Here is a 16240-nt window from a genome sequence, read left to right as displayed (position 1 = left end):
TCATAACGACGTTTAATCGTTCAGCGCTCAATCGATGGTTTGTTCGTTTCTCGAATTTTGTCATAGTTTTGATTAATTGGTACCAGGACATCGTGTCGTCCAATTCAGTCTGTAATCATACTCGTGTTTAACAAATCGGACTCCCGCTTTGCGGTCGTCCGATTTTGTTAATCACTCGTATGATTACAGATCGAATTGGACTCCACTCAGTCCTATTACCATTATTAATCATAATTCATGAATAGACTGAGTGAGTTTCAATCGTTCGATTAAAACTGCGATCATTGTTGGCAGGTCCACATCGGCTATTCTAGTTGCCATAAGTTTTAACCTGTGGTATCAAACTATTTGTATGAATATGTATGTATCAGGGTGTGAAATTATCAAGCAAAAGAAACAAGGAAAGTTCATTACACAACCAAGAGAAGACGGGAGAGTTAATCACCCATGTAAGTTCTGTTCTTAAGGTAAACCCTCTCAAGCTATAGTTAGATCAATCTCGGTTATGGAAATCCTAGAATGCCTAGAAATAACCAATCCTGTGACGGCGAACTTGCTCACGTGGTCAGGTGAGCCTTGTCGGTTCTACACACATTTTGATTCTCCCTGGAAACATTCACGCAACGTGCGTGATAACATGATCCGTGGAAGGACTGGGTTCCATGTCTAAAAATAACCTGAGAAAGATTATCAGGGGAATAAGGCCTTTACGGAGCATGGACCCACCTACCCTTGATCCTCTCCTGACACAATTTAGGAATCAACCCAATCATCTTTCTGACTGTGGAACTAACCGCAACAAGACATTTGACGCTGCAGCAACTTACCTCGACGTATAGCTCAAGTTTGTGAAAGTAGAGGCCGTCATAGATACGAACATTTGCGAAACCTGTAGCGACACGAATCTTTTTCCATTCAAACTGACCAGTAATGTACCACTTGATTGTTGGCCCTACGATCATCTTCATTATTTCACAGAATATGTTGCCTTGGCAGTCCTTCGGTAGAACTATCTGGGCTGCGGCAAAGATACCTACAAATATAGGAAATCGAAAATTACTTTCCTCTTGAGACTTATTTTAGAGATCGAAGGAAAGATATACACAAGCTCGTTGAGAGTTTACCTAGAAAAATCTTATGATAGAGAGGTTCGGAACGAAATAACAATATCAAAATATGTTCATCATTGATCACGAGAGTTTAAAACAGAATAATTTGACTGTGACGAATACCAGGGTATTTTCGTTCAACAAAGATTGGTCACTCGGGGAGTCGAGACTGTAATTACCGCACTGTACTGCACTGCACTGCACTTCACTGCACCACACTGCACTGCACTGCACCGTACGGTACTGTACTGTACTGTACTGTACTGTACTGTACTGTACTGTACTGTACTGTACTGTACTGTACTGTACTGTACTGTACTGTACTGTACTGTACTGTACTGTACTGTACTGTACTGTACTGTACTGTACTGTACTGTACTGTACTGTACTGCACTGCACTGCACTGCACGGCACTGAACTGAACTGTACTGTACTGTGCTATACTGTACTGCACTGCACTGCACTGCACTACGCTGCACTGCACTGTACTACACTGCACTGCACTGTACTACACTGTACTGCACTGCACTGCACTGCACTGCACTGCACTGCACTGCACTGCACTGCCCTGCATTACGCTGCACTGCTCTGCGATGCACTGTAATCTACTGTACTCTACTTCACATTTCTCTGCTCTACTCGACTCGACTCGACTCGACTCGACTCGACTCGACTCGGCTCGACCCGACTCGACTCGACGCGACTCGATGCGACGCGACTCGACTCGACTCGACTCGACTCGACTCGACTCGACTCGACTCGACTCGACTCGACTCGATTCGATTCTACTCTACTCTACTCTACTCTACTTAAATAACGTTGACTGGATTCAACGACTAACGAGAAACAGACAATAATGAGATGGAAGAAATTTGGCTACCGAGTCAAAAACGACTCAGTGACTACGACTTAAAGGTCACTGCAGTTGTAATACGGCGAAGCACTGGTAAATCAGAAATTAAAGAACATAGGGACAGTCAAAGCAATTTCACAAACATTTGCTTCAAGGTAAAACATTCTTATTGAAGTGCTTGTAGTAGGATCAAAATGTCTCCTTTATTTATTTATTTATTTATTCATTTTTATCATTTTTATTTATCTATTATTATTATTATTACTATTATTATTATTATTATTATTATTATCATTATTTTTCTGTTAGGGGACCTGTTCGGTACATAATTGCACCCACCTTGCGGAACACTAGTGAAAACAAAGCTGTGAAGTGGCTCTTTAGAAAACTTGGTCTCTGCATCGACGTAAAGTTGTTGAAATCCCAAGCCTTCGGGAGGATGAAAGGACATTCCAATCTATGAGAGATGTTGAGGATAATATGAACATTTTCAGCAAGTATTAATGTTCTGCCTGCCCTTTGAGTTTTACAACATGAAAAGGCTTGTGATTCCAAGTTTTTTGTGGATTCGTCTGAATTGAAATGGTTCAGATATCCAATTGTGCATCGTAAGATTACTTTACAAAAACCAGTTTTCATAGGTTACGATGAAGCTAAGAAATGTTCCTTTTTTACAAACTTGAAGAACGCTGCTGTTTTTTGTTGCATCTTGAAAAAAGAGACTGAAACAAACAGGTAATTAAAGTCTTGTCTTTACAGTACCAGGAGCCCGTTTCTTGAAGGTCCCGTAAAGTTTTTGCACCCGGAAAGCCATAGCAAAATCTCAAACCTTGTGATTACAGAGTTGTTTTATTCACATATTCTTAAAATAAACAGAGGATCTCTTTATTCAAGAAATTTCAGACGTACACACCTCTCTATGTTTAGACACAGATTAACTAAAAATGGCTTTGCGGACCCAACTAGTTTCCGGGACTTTCGGGAAACGGGCCCCCGATTGGAAAAATTACGAGAGAGACAAAACTATTTTACCTCAAAAAACATGACAAATGTTCAATGTACAGACTAATCCTAGTTTAAGGGAAAAAATGAAATAATATCTATCCTTTTTTAGTTTTATTATTTCATTAAAGAGAACTCTGAAGCTCAAAACCAATTTAAAATCTACATCTACATTCTTAAGTTGCAAATATCCTGTCGCTGCTGTCGATCGTAATTACGAAAACAACCAACGGACCTCAATATTGAGGATGGCGCAGGAAGAAACCCTTGATTGAGCAGAGTTCTGGTATTATCAAGGTGCAGTAACTCTTTGAGGTTTATATCAAGGAAGTGTGCAGTGGAAGTTCCATGAAAACTTTAGCATCTTTTCTAAAACTGAAAAATACTTACAAAACAAGGGAAAGGAAAACGAGCTTAGTGAATCAAATATATAAAGCAAATATAGTGGCATTGATTGTTTCTGTTTTTTTTGTTTTGTTTTGTTTTTTTTACGTTTATTATTATAGAAACTCACCCATAATTCCCTCTTTAACGTGATTAAACAATTATTCAGTTTTTTTTTACCTCAAACTCTAGTCCAAGTTTGTCCAGGAAATCAACTCCGATGCCAGAGAGTTTTTCCGCTAGTTTTCCATATGATTCTCTATCAAAGGCAAACCCAACAGCGAATGTCGATCTTCCAAACCTGATTCCCGTTAAAATCTCAACGTGCACCGGAACACCTCCCAAATCGATTGACGCTGTGAATCTGAAGACGCCATTCTTTTCTAGTTTCCTCACTAACTGGACAGGTCGCATGGTAAAATCCCAGAGGCCAACTCCTCTGCAAGCGAAACAAGTAATCATTTGTCATCCAACCCAAGAATGTCAAACAACTATTTCTCAGATCCCAACAATAACAATGCATTATAAATTAAACAAATCGAATGTGGTTTAGCGTGGTCTGTACTCTTATCGACAACGAGTACGCGTCGTAACATTGTGAAAATGTGCGCTTCGTGAGTCCATAACAAATTTTAATCACTGTAATGACGCGTACTCTTTGTCGATAAGAGTACAGACCACGCTAAACCACCTTCGATTTGTTTTTCACCACAATATCAAAGGTAACGAAAGAAATCCTTGTCAAGATTTGTTGACAATTGAAAACTCGTACTTGAAAGTGTACGCGCTGCACTATGCAAATGAGCTACTTGTACGCGTCAGACTTTCCTTTCAAAATTTTTTTTGCAAACTCGCTCAACATGCAGAAACAATAAGAAAAAATGTTTGGGAAAAGAGTGATGACGCGTACTCGTTGTCGATAAGAGTACAGACCACGCTAACCACATTTCGATTTGTTTTTTACCACAAAATCAACGTCAAAGAAATTTTTTTTTCAGACCGCGAGCTGAAAAAGGCATTGCGCGACACATTGACGTGAGCAGCCTGGTCTGGACTGTTATCGACAACGGCACATTAGCCAATCAGATTGCGAGATTAGCAGTAATTGTGGTAAAATTAATAGTTGATAACAGAAAAGAATACCATCACGGCTAAACTGTTCAATCAGTCTCAACAGACCTGACTTACAACACCGTCGACTGACAAACACCATTCAACTGACTCTGAAGATGACTTCCTTTCAGGTTGTTGAAACGGCAGTTACCAACAACATTTGTCTTTACAACTACCTTCACCCAGATGATCACGCTATACGAACTACTGATAACCTCGTGTAAATAATACTTAAAGTAAAGACTATGGTACAAACTGCTGGAGAAAGAAACTGAAGATACGTTCTGACTGGACGCGCAAGTCTGTTTGAGCAGATGGCTTTGTTATACTCATGCGCACAGCAGTCACCTCTCACAGTGCATCCTCTTCTCCCAGGAGCGAGGCGCTGTTTCTGTCAGTTCATACTACAGGTTCCTCTGATCCCAATCGTAAGCCTCTCATTTCTTAAACTGACCAAAAAATACCCACCCAGAGCTTAAAATACTCATAAGATAAGCATACAAACTTAACAACTCACTTCAGAGCATCCACCAGAAAGCTAGGCAAGGAGGCAGGATCTAAACCAAATGAAGCCATCATGTCTGCGAATGTAGCAGAATCAGCATTGCCTGTGGCGTACACTCCGCCAGTAATCACATCCTTCTTTACTTCCGTCTTGAACAAAGTTCCTGTTGTGAGATAGTAATCCCCCTTGGCTTTAAATGTCTGCGAATTTCCCTCGGTGTAGTAAGAGAACCTAAAATGAGAAAGTAGTTTTAAGACACTTAACTTGAGAAAACGATCGTTTGTTTTTTATTTAGCTTGTTCTGTTTTTTTGTTGTTTAATTTCCTTCCGATTAAAGAGCCGAAGCAGCAGTGTCACTGTAATTTGTTGGGGTCAAATTTCGTCCTCAGAATCAAAGCCAGGAAAATACCAAGTTCCTACCTTAGGTTTAGATTACTCAAGCTGAGTAGTCATTTCACAGGCAGCAAGAAATCGGCTGGGGAACACTGAGATATTTCAAGGAACAGATCGGTTGTGTACCTCTGAACTTTTAGTAACTAAGAAAACCGGTGCGCGTGTAATGTAACTAATAATGACGACGACGACGACGACGATGATGATAATAATAAAGAATTTATTTAAGGAGGGTTAACACTTAAAAACCAAAGGCTAATAAACTTGTGGCCCTCGGAAAATAGAATTACAAACTATGAATAAAAATATATAATATAATTAAAAACCTAAAAATGCGAGAGACACGAATAGTAACAAAAAATCGCTGTTTGGTCAGTTCAGTTCAGTCAGTAATTTGTTTGAGTCATTTGTTTGGCCGTTTCGGCACTGTTTCTTCATTCTCTCAGCTCGTTCAATCTTTTTCTCATTAGCAATAATGAAATCCGTTGCCATAGAGACCATGTCCCTAGTCAGTTGATAAATTTTTGTCGCAGTGCTATTAAATGTTTATGATTCTGTTTGCATGAGCGACAGAAAAAACATGAACTCCACTGAAAACACCTGCTCTTCTCACCTGACGTCCTTCATCACATATCCGGTTAACGGCACATACTCATCGGATTTTGCACACTGAAACTCGTATTTTCTGAGAGCTTGTGACTCATCGATCCAGATGGTAAACGCGGGAACATTCTCAGTTAAGGCAGGCTTGGTCCACTCTGGTAAAGCATCGATCTTCGTGTAGTAAGTTGCCTTGTTGGTTACGACTTTATCGATAGTCAGTGGATCGATTATCTCAAAGCATACCTGCACAATAATACAAGGGATGTGAAAATCTTTTGAAGTCCTTAATAAGTAAGAATATCTAAAGGACGCCATTTACGATTAGCTCACAAAAGATCAAAGTCTTTACACAGCGATTTATTCATCTGGATGTTGTAAATGGCTAAAGTTACCGTTCTAGCCAGCTCTTCAAATCTAGCTTGCATGTGTGTTTCCGAGAATGTTACTCTGTCTTTCATTGTCTTCAAAGTTGAGTTGAGCTCCACATTGATGATCTAAAATGGTTTTACTCAATCATGATAAAGGTGGAATTGCTTTCTTGTTCTGCTGCCTTCAAGCTTCACAAAATAATCTTTTAACTAATTTTTTAGTTATAAACATTCTATAACTTTTCTTTTATTTCCACATACCAATCTCGTGGTATGTGAGTGCAGCATTGTCTAAAAGTGTAAGTCAATGTGTTTTAGGAGGAGTTCTACAAAACGCTGCAAAACAATTAAAATACGATAATAAACTATCGCTAATGTTGACATTAATTTCTGCTTCTGGTTTAGATAGTCTGTGACAAGGTTTGGATACCCTGTGAATGTTTTTTCGAAATAAGTTGACCAAATTGACATCGGTCAGAAAATAAATGTGAAGTCTTTGACATCTTCCATTGAAAACTTTGTGCCTGGACTCAATCATTGTTGTTATTACGTTTTAAACACCTTTGTTAGCCAATCACACTTCGCGTGCTATCGCTATTACTATGTGGTAATCGTTAAATGGCACACAAACCTTGGTTAGCTGCTTTTGTCCATAATCATCTTTATCATCAGGAACCATTTGAACGGCAAACCATCCGCTTTCCAGCTCAGTTCTCATAAAATTAAAGTTTGAATCATGATACACCGCACTGGGAATGTCGTTTTTATAAGCTCCAGTGGCTGAGAACTTTTCAGCTGCACCACATTGGGTAGCAATCCAGGATTTGGGATCAGTTGCAGTTTTGTCAGGTTTGTTCGGCTGGTAGGCTAAAAGATTTGACACAGTGCATTACATAACCTTGATGGCAGTGGTCGTGGATCTAGCTTTTCAGCTAATTGTGGGATACTGCAAAACTGAAATAAACTAAGCTAAAAAGAGATTAATTAAATATATACAAACCTGATACATCATTCTATTTAAAAGATACATGGTAACTAAAATGATTTAGTGATCTATATAGAAATATAAACGAAAATGATAATAATAAGAAGCAAATTCGTGTTCAAGATCAGCATCCGTTACATCTGTATGTGCCATCCAAAATGCCCAGTTTATTTATGAAATTATTTGTTGTCTAAAGGCTCTCTAATAACATGTCTCTTGAACTTTGACTGGTTAAACGAAACACAAGGAAACATCGAACTATCGTTTTTTGAGCACGACGATTGTACCAAAGTGGAACCTGCTAGAGATCAATACGGAACCACTTGTACAAACTTGTGGCAGTTTAAGTGACTGTGACAAGTAATCATGTGTTTACTCATTGGACCGCAGATTCCTTACTAGTACACCCGTCCTCTTGTGTGGGACAAATTTTTTGTTCTTCTGCCAGTCCAGCGCAGTCGTCACCGCCGTTTGCCGGAGGAGGACTGGTGCAGGTTCTTGTTCGTTTCTTGGAGCCTTGAAGACAATATTTGGGTTCTGTGCATGCGCTCCAAGATGAGTACGCTGACCACCCACCATTGACAGCGTCTGTTAACAAATGAGATATCATAAAAAGAGTTTCTTTCTTCACCTCTCTTTTTATCAGCATCAAAATGCAAGTTATTTCAACTTAACTACCGCCTAATAACTTTGTAAGATAAGTACGTTAACACAATACTCTATACAAATTTGGTATAAAGCTTCGGTTAATCAAGTTTACTTCATGCAGGATTTAGTTCTTATTAATTAACGAGCTTCACTGGAACTTATCACCTAAAGATGTTATTAATTAAGGCCGGAACGACAGAAATCAAATAATATTATAACATAGATGGACTCTGCGCGCGCTCTGATTGGTCAAAAACCCATGTTTTATCAGAGTATAAAACAAAGAAAAAGCGTGTGTTAGTGTGCTTCGCCACACGCCGAAACATTACAGAACACTCAAGAAATGTAGAAAACACTCGCCTGCGGCTCGTGTTTCCTACATTTCCCTCGTGTTCTCAAATGCCCGTCTTGTTTTATCCCAGTGTAATACACGGCTTAGGCTTCTTTAGTTGTTAAATAGCCCAGGAAACTTGGCTGGTGTTAACATTCAAGGCATTAGCACTGCAAAGTATTTTATAACGTTAACGATAGAAAGCATTATGAGAAAAAAGCAAATATCTGGCAAGTGGCGATGAGTAAATATACTATTAGGAATAAACGTTGTCCAGTTTGGAAATATCTGAATGAAAAATTGAAATTAGAGGAAAGCGGAAGCGAAGTCCAGTTGGCAGTCGGGAGTGTTTTAAGTTCAATTATTTCCAAATTGAGCTTGGTTGTAGTGGTGCACCTGTTATCATATTGCTGCAAAACTTTCCAAATAAAATGTTAATTTGAACATCGGTTAATTTTTTCTGGGCAGTTTACATAATTATCAAATAATTGTATTCTTTTGTGTGGGAACTTGTAGGGGTTTTGGACTGAGAATACAATAAAACAATCACTGCTGCTGCCATGAACTGGCACTTTCACATTACTTTTGAATATTCAATTCAAGACATTCCATTTTCATTTTTTCCTAAATGATAACAAATTATTTAAAACAAGACAGGCTTAGTTCCTGATACTCTCCCACAAATGATTGATGCAAAGGAAAACTATTCATAGTAATCTCCGTCTTAAGCTAAACGTGTAAATGTAATATGAACAAATCATGATTGCTTACCAGGACATGACGTAAGCTTACAGCTTTTCGCCTGAGTGAAGTCCCCTGTGCAGTTTTGTCCTCCAGCATCAGGGGTCGGGTTATCACAGGGTCTGCTTCTAGACTGGGAACCAGTCCCACACGTCTGACTGCACGTTGTCCACGCGGACCACAAACCGAAACCGCCATCGACTGTGGGTAAAACAAGCCAGTGTAAACAAGGCAGTAAAGGCAGGCCATTTGAATTGGCAATTTAACAATAAAATCGTCCCCCTTTAACATTTAAGTAGGCCACAGATAATGGCCGTATTTCCCTAGGAAGATGTATAAACTTAAGTCATTTTATTTAACTAGACTTTTAAATGTTTTTGATGGTGACAATTTTCGTTCTTTTAAATTAATTTGTCCTAAGTGTCGCCGTGTTAATATTTTCTTTGTCTGTACTTGTTAAGTTGATTAGTATATTTTAGATTGTATTTGTGTTATTTAGACTATTTGATTTGTAGTTTAGTCGGGTCAGGGAAGGGTTTTTTCGTGATATTTTTTAGGGGGTTGGGTGTGGGTGTATTGACCAAGTAGGGGACTTATGTCCTATTGTTAAGCACCTATACTTGTACGAATCCTATTAAAGTAATAATAATAATAATAATAATACCTCTCAAATGTGTATTTTGTCTAGGTAAATACGAGAGGCATGAAAGCATAGACATAAAATACATCAAACATAAAACTGGTGCGTTCACAGAAAAGCTGTCTGTTGTAAGAGTTCAGACAAGTTCGTCTGCCTTATGTTACACGTATACGTCTGAGACGCTTAATGGGGTTTGTTTCACGCGTCTTCCAGATGTAGAAAATTGCTAAGTTCGTCTGACGTTAAACGCGTCAGTATTTTTCGTATTTACCTAGACGAATAACACGTCAAAAACGCATTATTGGTCTGCTTAGGTAAATAGTAGCCTCATAACGACTCATGTTCTTTGGCCATTTCAATTTAACAAGAAATAAAATGCAAACAGCGGCAACAAACATAACACATGAACTACCCATGGTTTGGAATAACAATCTAAAATTTTCTTGACGTTTCGCATGCTACAGCACGCATCTGCAGGCGTTACTTTGGAACGGAACTCTCGATAGACCAGGTTTTCGATGCCACCATTATGGATTGTAATTGGATGCTTGACTGGTAGAGGGTTGGGGCAGCCTACGTAAACAGTTTGTGCTAGTACAATATTTCTTTCGAATTTTATGTAATAAGTCAAATTATTATATGGCTGTGTCTCACTAGGACTGGGAACTACAGAATCACGCTTTTGATTGGCTGAAATCGATAATGATCGCGATCTAGACTGGCATCTAGACCGGTTACATTTTGCGGTGAAAAAGTTGCACACTAAAATAAAAAAAGGATTGACTATTTTCTTCAAAAAATATTAGTAGAAGTGCTAAAAAGCCTGATGAGAAAAAAAAAAAAGTAAAGAGGACGAGCGAAATTTGTCAGATTTAAGTTCAGCTCATCGCCTTTCGCAAGTAAAATGCCAGCTAGTACAAACCAGTTACATTAAACGAATTAAATTTTTCTTGTTTGCCATATAATAAGCATCTTATTAACCTAGCTTAGTTGGTCTGCATGGGAGAATTTTGACCTCGGTCTTGTGTACAGATTTCACCGTCCTCGGTCTGCACCCACGACCTCGGTCAAGATTCTCCTATACAGACCTCCTGCTCGGTTAATAAGAGCTAATCATTCTCGTATTTTGATTTGTTATAGAAACAAAATCTTAAAAAAAGTTAGCGCGCGTATTCTCTTTGGGCTATTTTCTAATGTGTTATATAAACAAATCAAAAAAGGGAAGCGAGATCCCTGCAACAAAATCATGCGTAAATCATTTTAATTTCAATGACTGTCAAACCTGGACAAGGTGTGAAGCAAGATATCGCCGTCTCTGTGTCGTTCCCAACACAGTTTTTCCCACCATTCATTGCGGGCGGTTGATTGCACAATCTTGTTCTTTTCAAAATGGTTCCACCTGATATTCCACATGTTTGGGAACACTGTGTCCACGGAGTCCAGGAACCCCAATTGCCGTCAAGAGGGCCAGCTGAAACACAAAGAAGTTTAACACGTGTGGGTTGCCTGTGATCAATCTCAGATTAGCTTTGTTACGAGGTCCAAGACTCCTAAAGTTTAAATGCTTGAGTGCGCCCTTGAGGATTGGGGTTAATCACATGAGTTTTCGTAGCGTCATGCATCGTTTTCGAAAAGCTCCGTTTTCAAAGTGTTTCCCTTCACGCTCTCTTTTTTGTTACATACATACGTAAGGGTTTTCGGCATCAATCTTAAAATAACATAAATAAATAACGGAGATAGCTAGAAAAATTAAACATCCAAAAGCAAAGCCAGCGTTTTCAAATTCCTCTGGCTTGGAGAGCGTTTTCGAAAAGCCCCATTTTCGTGACGGATTAGTGTGGACAGTAGGCCTAACCGTAAAATAAAGGTACATTTTCAAAATTCTCCGGCGTATTGTAGACGGGGCCTTAGTCTTAAACTGTCGCATTTGAAGGCGAATGATTTCACTACAATGCTTTCCAGAGACTTACTTGGACACGGCCCAATACATTCCAGCTTGGTTTGAAACGTGTCACCAGAGCATGGCTTCCCGTCCGGGGTGGGTGTAGGGTTAGTACAAGCCCTGGTCCTGTTGACTACAGATCCCCCGCACGGGTTCTCGCAGAGAGACCACTGACTCCATTCTGTGAAACCGCCGTCAACTGCAACATCATTGTGTTGATGAGTAATTACTAAATACCTAAGTGAGCCTGCAGTTTTTTCAGAGACGTTGCTAAGCACCATTACGGTGTCATGTGATGTAGCACATGTGATGTGACAATCTTTGGTATACTCGAAAATTTTGCATCTTTTTCCCTTATTTGTTATTGTATAAAAATTATTAACGGAAATTCGTCAAGGTCTTCGAACCAAGTTGCTTCCTCGGGATTTGCCACTCTGACAACACTTCTTTTGACTGACGAGAGTAGATTTTTAATATGTGGATAATCTCGAGCTCAGCCACTAAAATTTTATTTTCACAATAAAAACTAAAAAGGTAATAATCTATTTTCACTCATGCTGTTATTCATACTCACTCATGCAGTCCTTTTGTTCCGAACTGTCTCCTTCATCACAATACTTTCCATCTTCACTTGGTATGGGTTTGGTGCAAGTTCTCGTTCGAATACGCTGATTTCCCGCGCAAATACCTGGTGCACAACCACTCCAACCGGACCATTCGGACCACCCGCCGTCCACTTTCGTGCCACAAAAACACAGAGAAAAACAGAACAATCCGTTTTTCCAAGATAAAACTCTTGTTTATGGATTGGTTGTTAAAAACCTTTTAACTACGTCTAAACGTTTATATTTAAAATGCTTTTTGGTGTTCTTCTGGTTAAACAGCTTCATGGCACAACTTGCTAGTAAAGGAGATGAAATAAAGTCAGGAGGAAATAATTTAAACTAATTCTTTCGTATCGAGACTGCTCGAAAACTATGCAACAAATGTAATATGTTATTGTCAAGCAACCTTTTATGGTGAAGTAAAGCCCATTTTTTGACAGGGAACATCCTGAACGAATCCATTTCTCCTAAATAAGGCTAAGGTGTATTTTATAAAATTCTCTTCACGTTGTGATTAAATCATTTAGACCATATATACCGACTGGAATTGCTAAGAAGATGAATAGACTAAGGCACCAACCTGAGTTTTTAAAACATCGGAGCGTTTTTCTTCAGCAAACGATAAACTTACCTCAGTCTTTCCGAAAAAGAGTGGTACATCTATCTATTTTAAGCTTTTGCAATGCACTTTTACGCGAAAAACCCTTTTGCTTAATGTCAATTATTACAGTCCAGAAACTGACCAAAACGTTTTCTTTCTTAGATTGTTGCTGTAAGTTAGAAAAAAAAAAAAGGATCAGGTTATCCTTACCTGCTGCCGAGACATAATTCCAAAATATCACTAGAGACAAAAACAGAAATAAACAGGTAATGATATTGTGCATTTTTAGAGCCCAAATTTGTAAAACTCTATTCTAATAGGCAAGACTAAAGCATAGCCTCCAGGATGAACCAGATAAAAAACCGTCTTTGCCCTTCCTTTAAGCCGAGTGACTAATTCAAGCTGCTGAAAAACTGACTGCTTCGGAAATCCTTAATGTTTACTTTACGAACACCTGAAATGATTAGTTATTACAATTGACATAGGTGGATCAACAAAACCCGCTGACTGCGAAAAGACAGGCAGCGTAACAGTTTGTTTACTTTAACTTTTTCCAGAGGAAGGAAATGCATTTGAATCAATTTAACTTTTTGCCATCCGATCAAGGCTAACAGACGCCGTTCGTGTTCTTCACGCGAAATCGTTTCTCTCTATTTGCAACACATTTTTATAGGCTGATTAAAACAGACCTACAATTCAATAATTAAATTTTTAAGTCGTTGCCTAAACAATTCACTATTCTTTTAAATTAGTACATTTGTTCTTTAAGTTGCCGTTTTTACATTTTTTTCACACTTTCTTTTGGCATATATTTTTCTTTTCCAGCTTTCACACTTTATTTTTTAAAGACTTTAGACCGGAAGCCAAAAGCTCTACTATTTATCAAATTCATAACCAGAGAAGCAATGCGTTTAGTTATGAAATTTAAGTTCGGTTAGCATTACATGTGGGACAAGCAAAACAATGGCTTAGCTAAATATATGTTTTGAACTGACGCCATATTTACGTATTGGATATTGTCTTTCACAATTGCAGGTTACAGTAGAGACATTTTCGAAATATTGACGACCTTCGGGACTGAGGATCGACTCTAGTTAGGGTAGATGCCTACGAAACATTTCTCATGGGTTTCATAAAAGAAAAAATACTATCGGCATGTACACTGATCAGTAACAAAAACTGACAAGTCTTATCTGATTGGTTCTTTGAGTGGTCTAAAATCTCAATACAGACCACAAATATTGAACCAAACAGGAAGTCATTTGAACGATTCGCTTTTTTGAGACATTGCGTCAACCAAAACTACCTTATTCTCTGTTAAATAGTCACATTTTCTAGATACGTCCGTCCCAGAGGTTGCAAGCTATAAAATAGCCAATATAACAAGTCGAATTTGGAGGCAACTTATTTTTGCCTAACCTTGTCAATGTTGAAGAAAACTTCTTGGTCTTTATTATTTTTTTTGAAAGTTTATGGAGCTCAATTGGTTCAAACATTCTATAAAAAAAAAAACATTCGATTCTTAGAAATTGATAACGGGAATTGTTTATTATAGACGCTTTCCTAAGTCTCAACTTTTCTGTATAAAATGGTAATATTCAGTTTCTCGATGAAAATCACAGGTGTATTAACGGTAAATAATCTATTGTAATATCAGTTCCATGTTTATGTTTGCAGCTAGGAATTGCAAAGAAATATTTTTTTGTTTCAATTTTCCTGCGCATGAAGATGTTTGCTGTTAAAGACGTTTTGGAGCTATTAACAATCGAACACGCTGATATCTGTTGGAAAATCGGAAATTAAGTTATCTTTTAGTTTTCTAACTGCATTTTTACTGTAACAAAGCTTACAGTCGTAAAATTAAAGAGACTTTAGCGTTTGTAGTCAGTGTACATATTTGACATGGAGAAATTAGGAATAATCCCACTCGTGTGTACAGCTGGGTAAACTGGGGGTGGTACTATTCCAGATGACCAAACAAAACAATAAATCAATTTTCAACGCTCGCTGTCCCTCTCGCACAGCAGGTCTTACATTTTGAAGAAAAAGCGCTTAGCCGTAACTTGCGCATATGTCTTCGTCTACCATATCTTCTTCTCAATTACTTGCAAACTCGTATCTTTAATATAATATATGCTCATTAATTACCACCCTGCTCCGTCCTACACTCAGCTTTTTTTAGCTGGAAAAGTAGTTACACTAAGAAAATGCCTGACGATTAAAAAAAATGAACCGAGACATGCTTAACAACTACTTACAGTGACAACAACTGAACAGTGCCACTTAAAATCGCTTAGCCGGGAAAACGCTAAAAAGCCGTGAAAAATACAAATTTACCCTTCAAATTTGGAAAGTTGAACCATAGTCGCTTAGCCATAACCTCCATTCAATGTTCTTTAGATTTGGCTTATCCTTATATGGAAATTAAGGCTTGTGCTTGTCGGGTAATAAAAAGGAGTCATTACCGTTTGGAAATTTATCCCCTTTTCATAAGTTGTTTATAATTGTTGTTTCCTCCATAAAGATTGGTGCCAAAGTATGTTTGACGAATGTTTATGTCAGTTTGAGGCGATCCAAACATAGCAGAAATGAAAGGCTATTTGAAACTTCATATTTTCTTTTGGCATGATAATCAAATAGAAAATCAATATACTAATGGAAGATATGACTGCAGAAGATATCACTGCATTATTTAGTTTGAATTCAAAACTAGAGGAAAGTAATAAATCTCGTTTATAAAGCAAAACGATTCAGCCGCTTTGATTTTCCTCATATCAGGATGCATAAAAGTAATCTGCAATTAATGCATTCATTAGGGTAAGCCTTCCGTGTTTCATCAGGAAATGCATTGAAATCGGGCATCTTTTCTCACTGACGAAGCCATTGAATATTCCGCACGAAAAACATATCAGGTTGTAAAAAGTGAAAAATACGAAATATTTTGCGTCTCCAGTAACTAGCATTTTGATCGCTGCCGCCGGGAAGGATAATAGTTGCACCATTTTGAATAAAATAGACCTGTTCGTTGTAAAATTAATCCCAGATTTCTCGAGTGAAGCATAACAAGAGGCCAAAGCAACTTAACGATGTCTTTATTTTAGTTAGCTCCAGGGGCGGATTTAGCGGGAGAGTGCAGGGGGTCCGCACCCCCGCCCTTCTCCGAGATGAAGCCTTCTTCGTTTTCGCATTTAAAATTTGTTTACCTCACCAGTCAGTTACGCTATTCCTTAGCGGTGTCCCCGCCTCCTCGTAAGAAAAATCCTGGATCCGCCCCTGAGCTACCGCGGAAGAAAAAGACTTTTATCCTGTCGTTTCGGTAGGACAACTCGGTTTCAGTGACTGCTGCTTGTATTGCGGGAGCAGCCACCGTATGCAAGGCATATACACGGATTGCACGGAGAGTCTGAGATCCAAGTA

At 38.5% G+C, this 16240-nt stretch overlaps 1 protein-coding gene and 1 long non-coding RNA gene across 2 annotated transcripts in view; one reads left to right on the top strand and one right to left on the bottom strand.

The window, feature by feature from the left end:
• Positions 1-13220, bottom strand: part of LOC110040865 (uncharacterized) — a 43424-nt gene extending 30204 nt beyond the window's left edge. The window contains exons 1-12 of the mRNA XM_089277308.1: positions 13034-13220; positions 12192-12353; positions 11646-11816; positions 10958-11146; positions 9066-9236; positions 7715-7903; positions 6962-7197; positions 5973-6205; positions 4979-5197; positions 3529-3787; positions 2302-2419; positions 828-1033 (exon numbers count right to left, since the gene is read on the bottom strand). Coding sequence (XP_089133434.1) covers positions 828-1033; positions 2302-2419; positions 3529-3787; positions 4979-5197; positions 5973-6205; positions 6962-7197; positions 7715-7903; positions 9066-9236; positions 10958-11146; positions 11646-11816; positions 12192-12353; positions 13034-13106 — 2226 coding nt within the window. The 5' untranslated portion in view covers positions 13107-13220. The remainder of the gene's footprint in view (positions 1-827; positions 1034-2301; positions 2420-3528; positions 3788-4978; positions 5198-5972; positions 6206-6961; positions 7198-7714; positions 7904-9065; positions 9237-10957; positions 11147-11645; positions 11817-12191; positions 12354-13033) is intronic.
• Positions 1-16240, top strand: part of LOC149098203 (uncharacterized) — a 443460-nt gene that overhangs the window by 323158 nt on the left and 104062 nt on the right. The gene's annotated exons all lie outside the window — the stretch shown is intronic.

Source organism: Orbicella faveolata, unplaced genomic scaffold, assembly GCF_042242905.1.
Source record: "Orbicella faveolata isolate gen_17 unplaced genomic scaffold, um_ofav_v1 contig_46, whole genome shotgun sequence".
Lineage (NCBI taxonomy): Eukaryota > Metazoa > Cnidaria > Anthozoa > Scleractinia > Merulinidae > Orbicella > Orbicella faveolata.
This window is presented reverse-complemented; position numbering and strand designations above follow the sequence as displayed.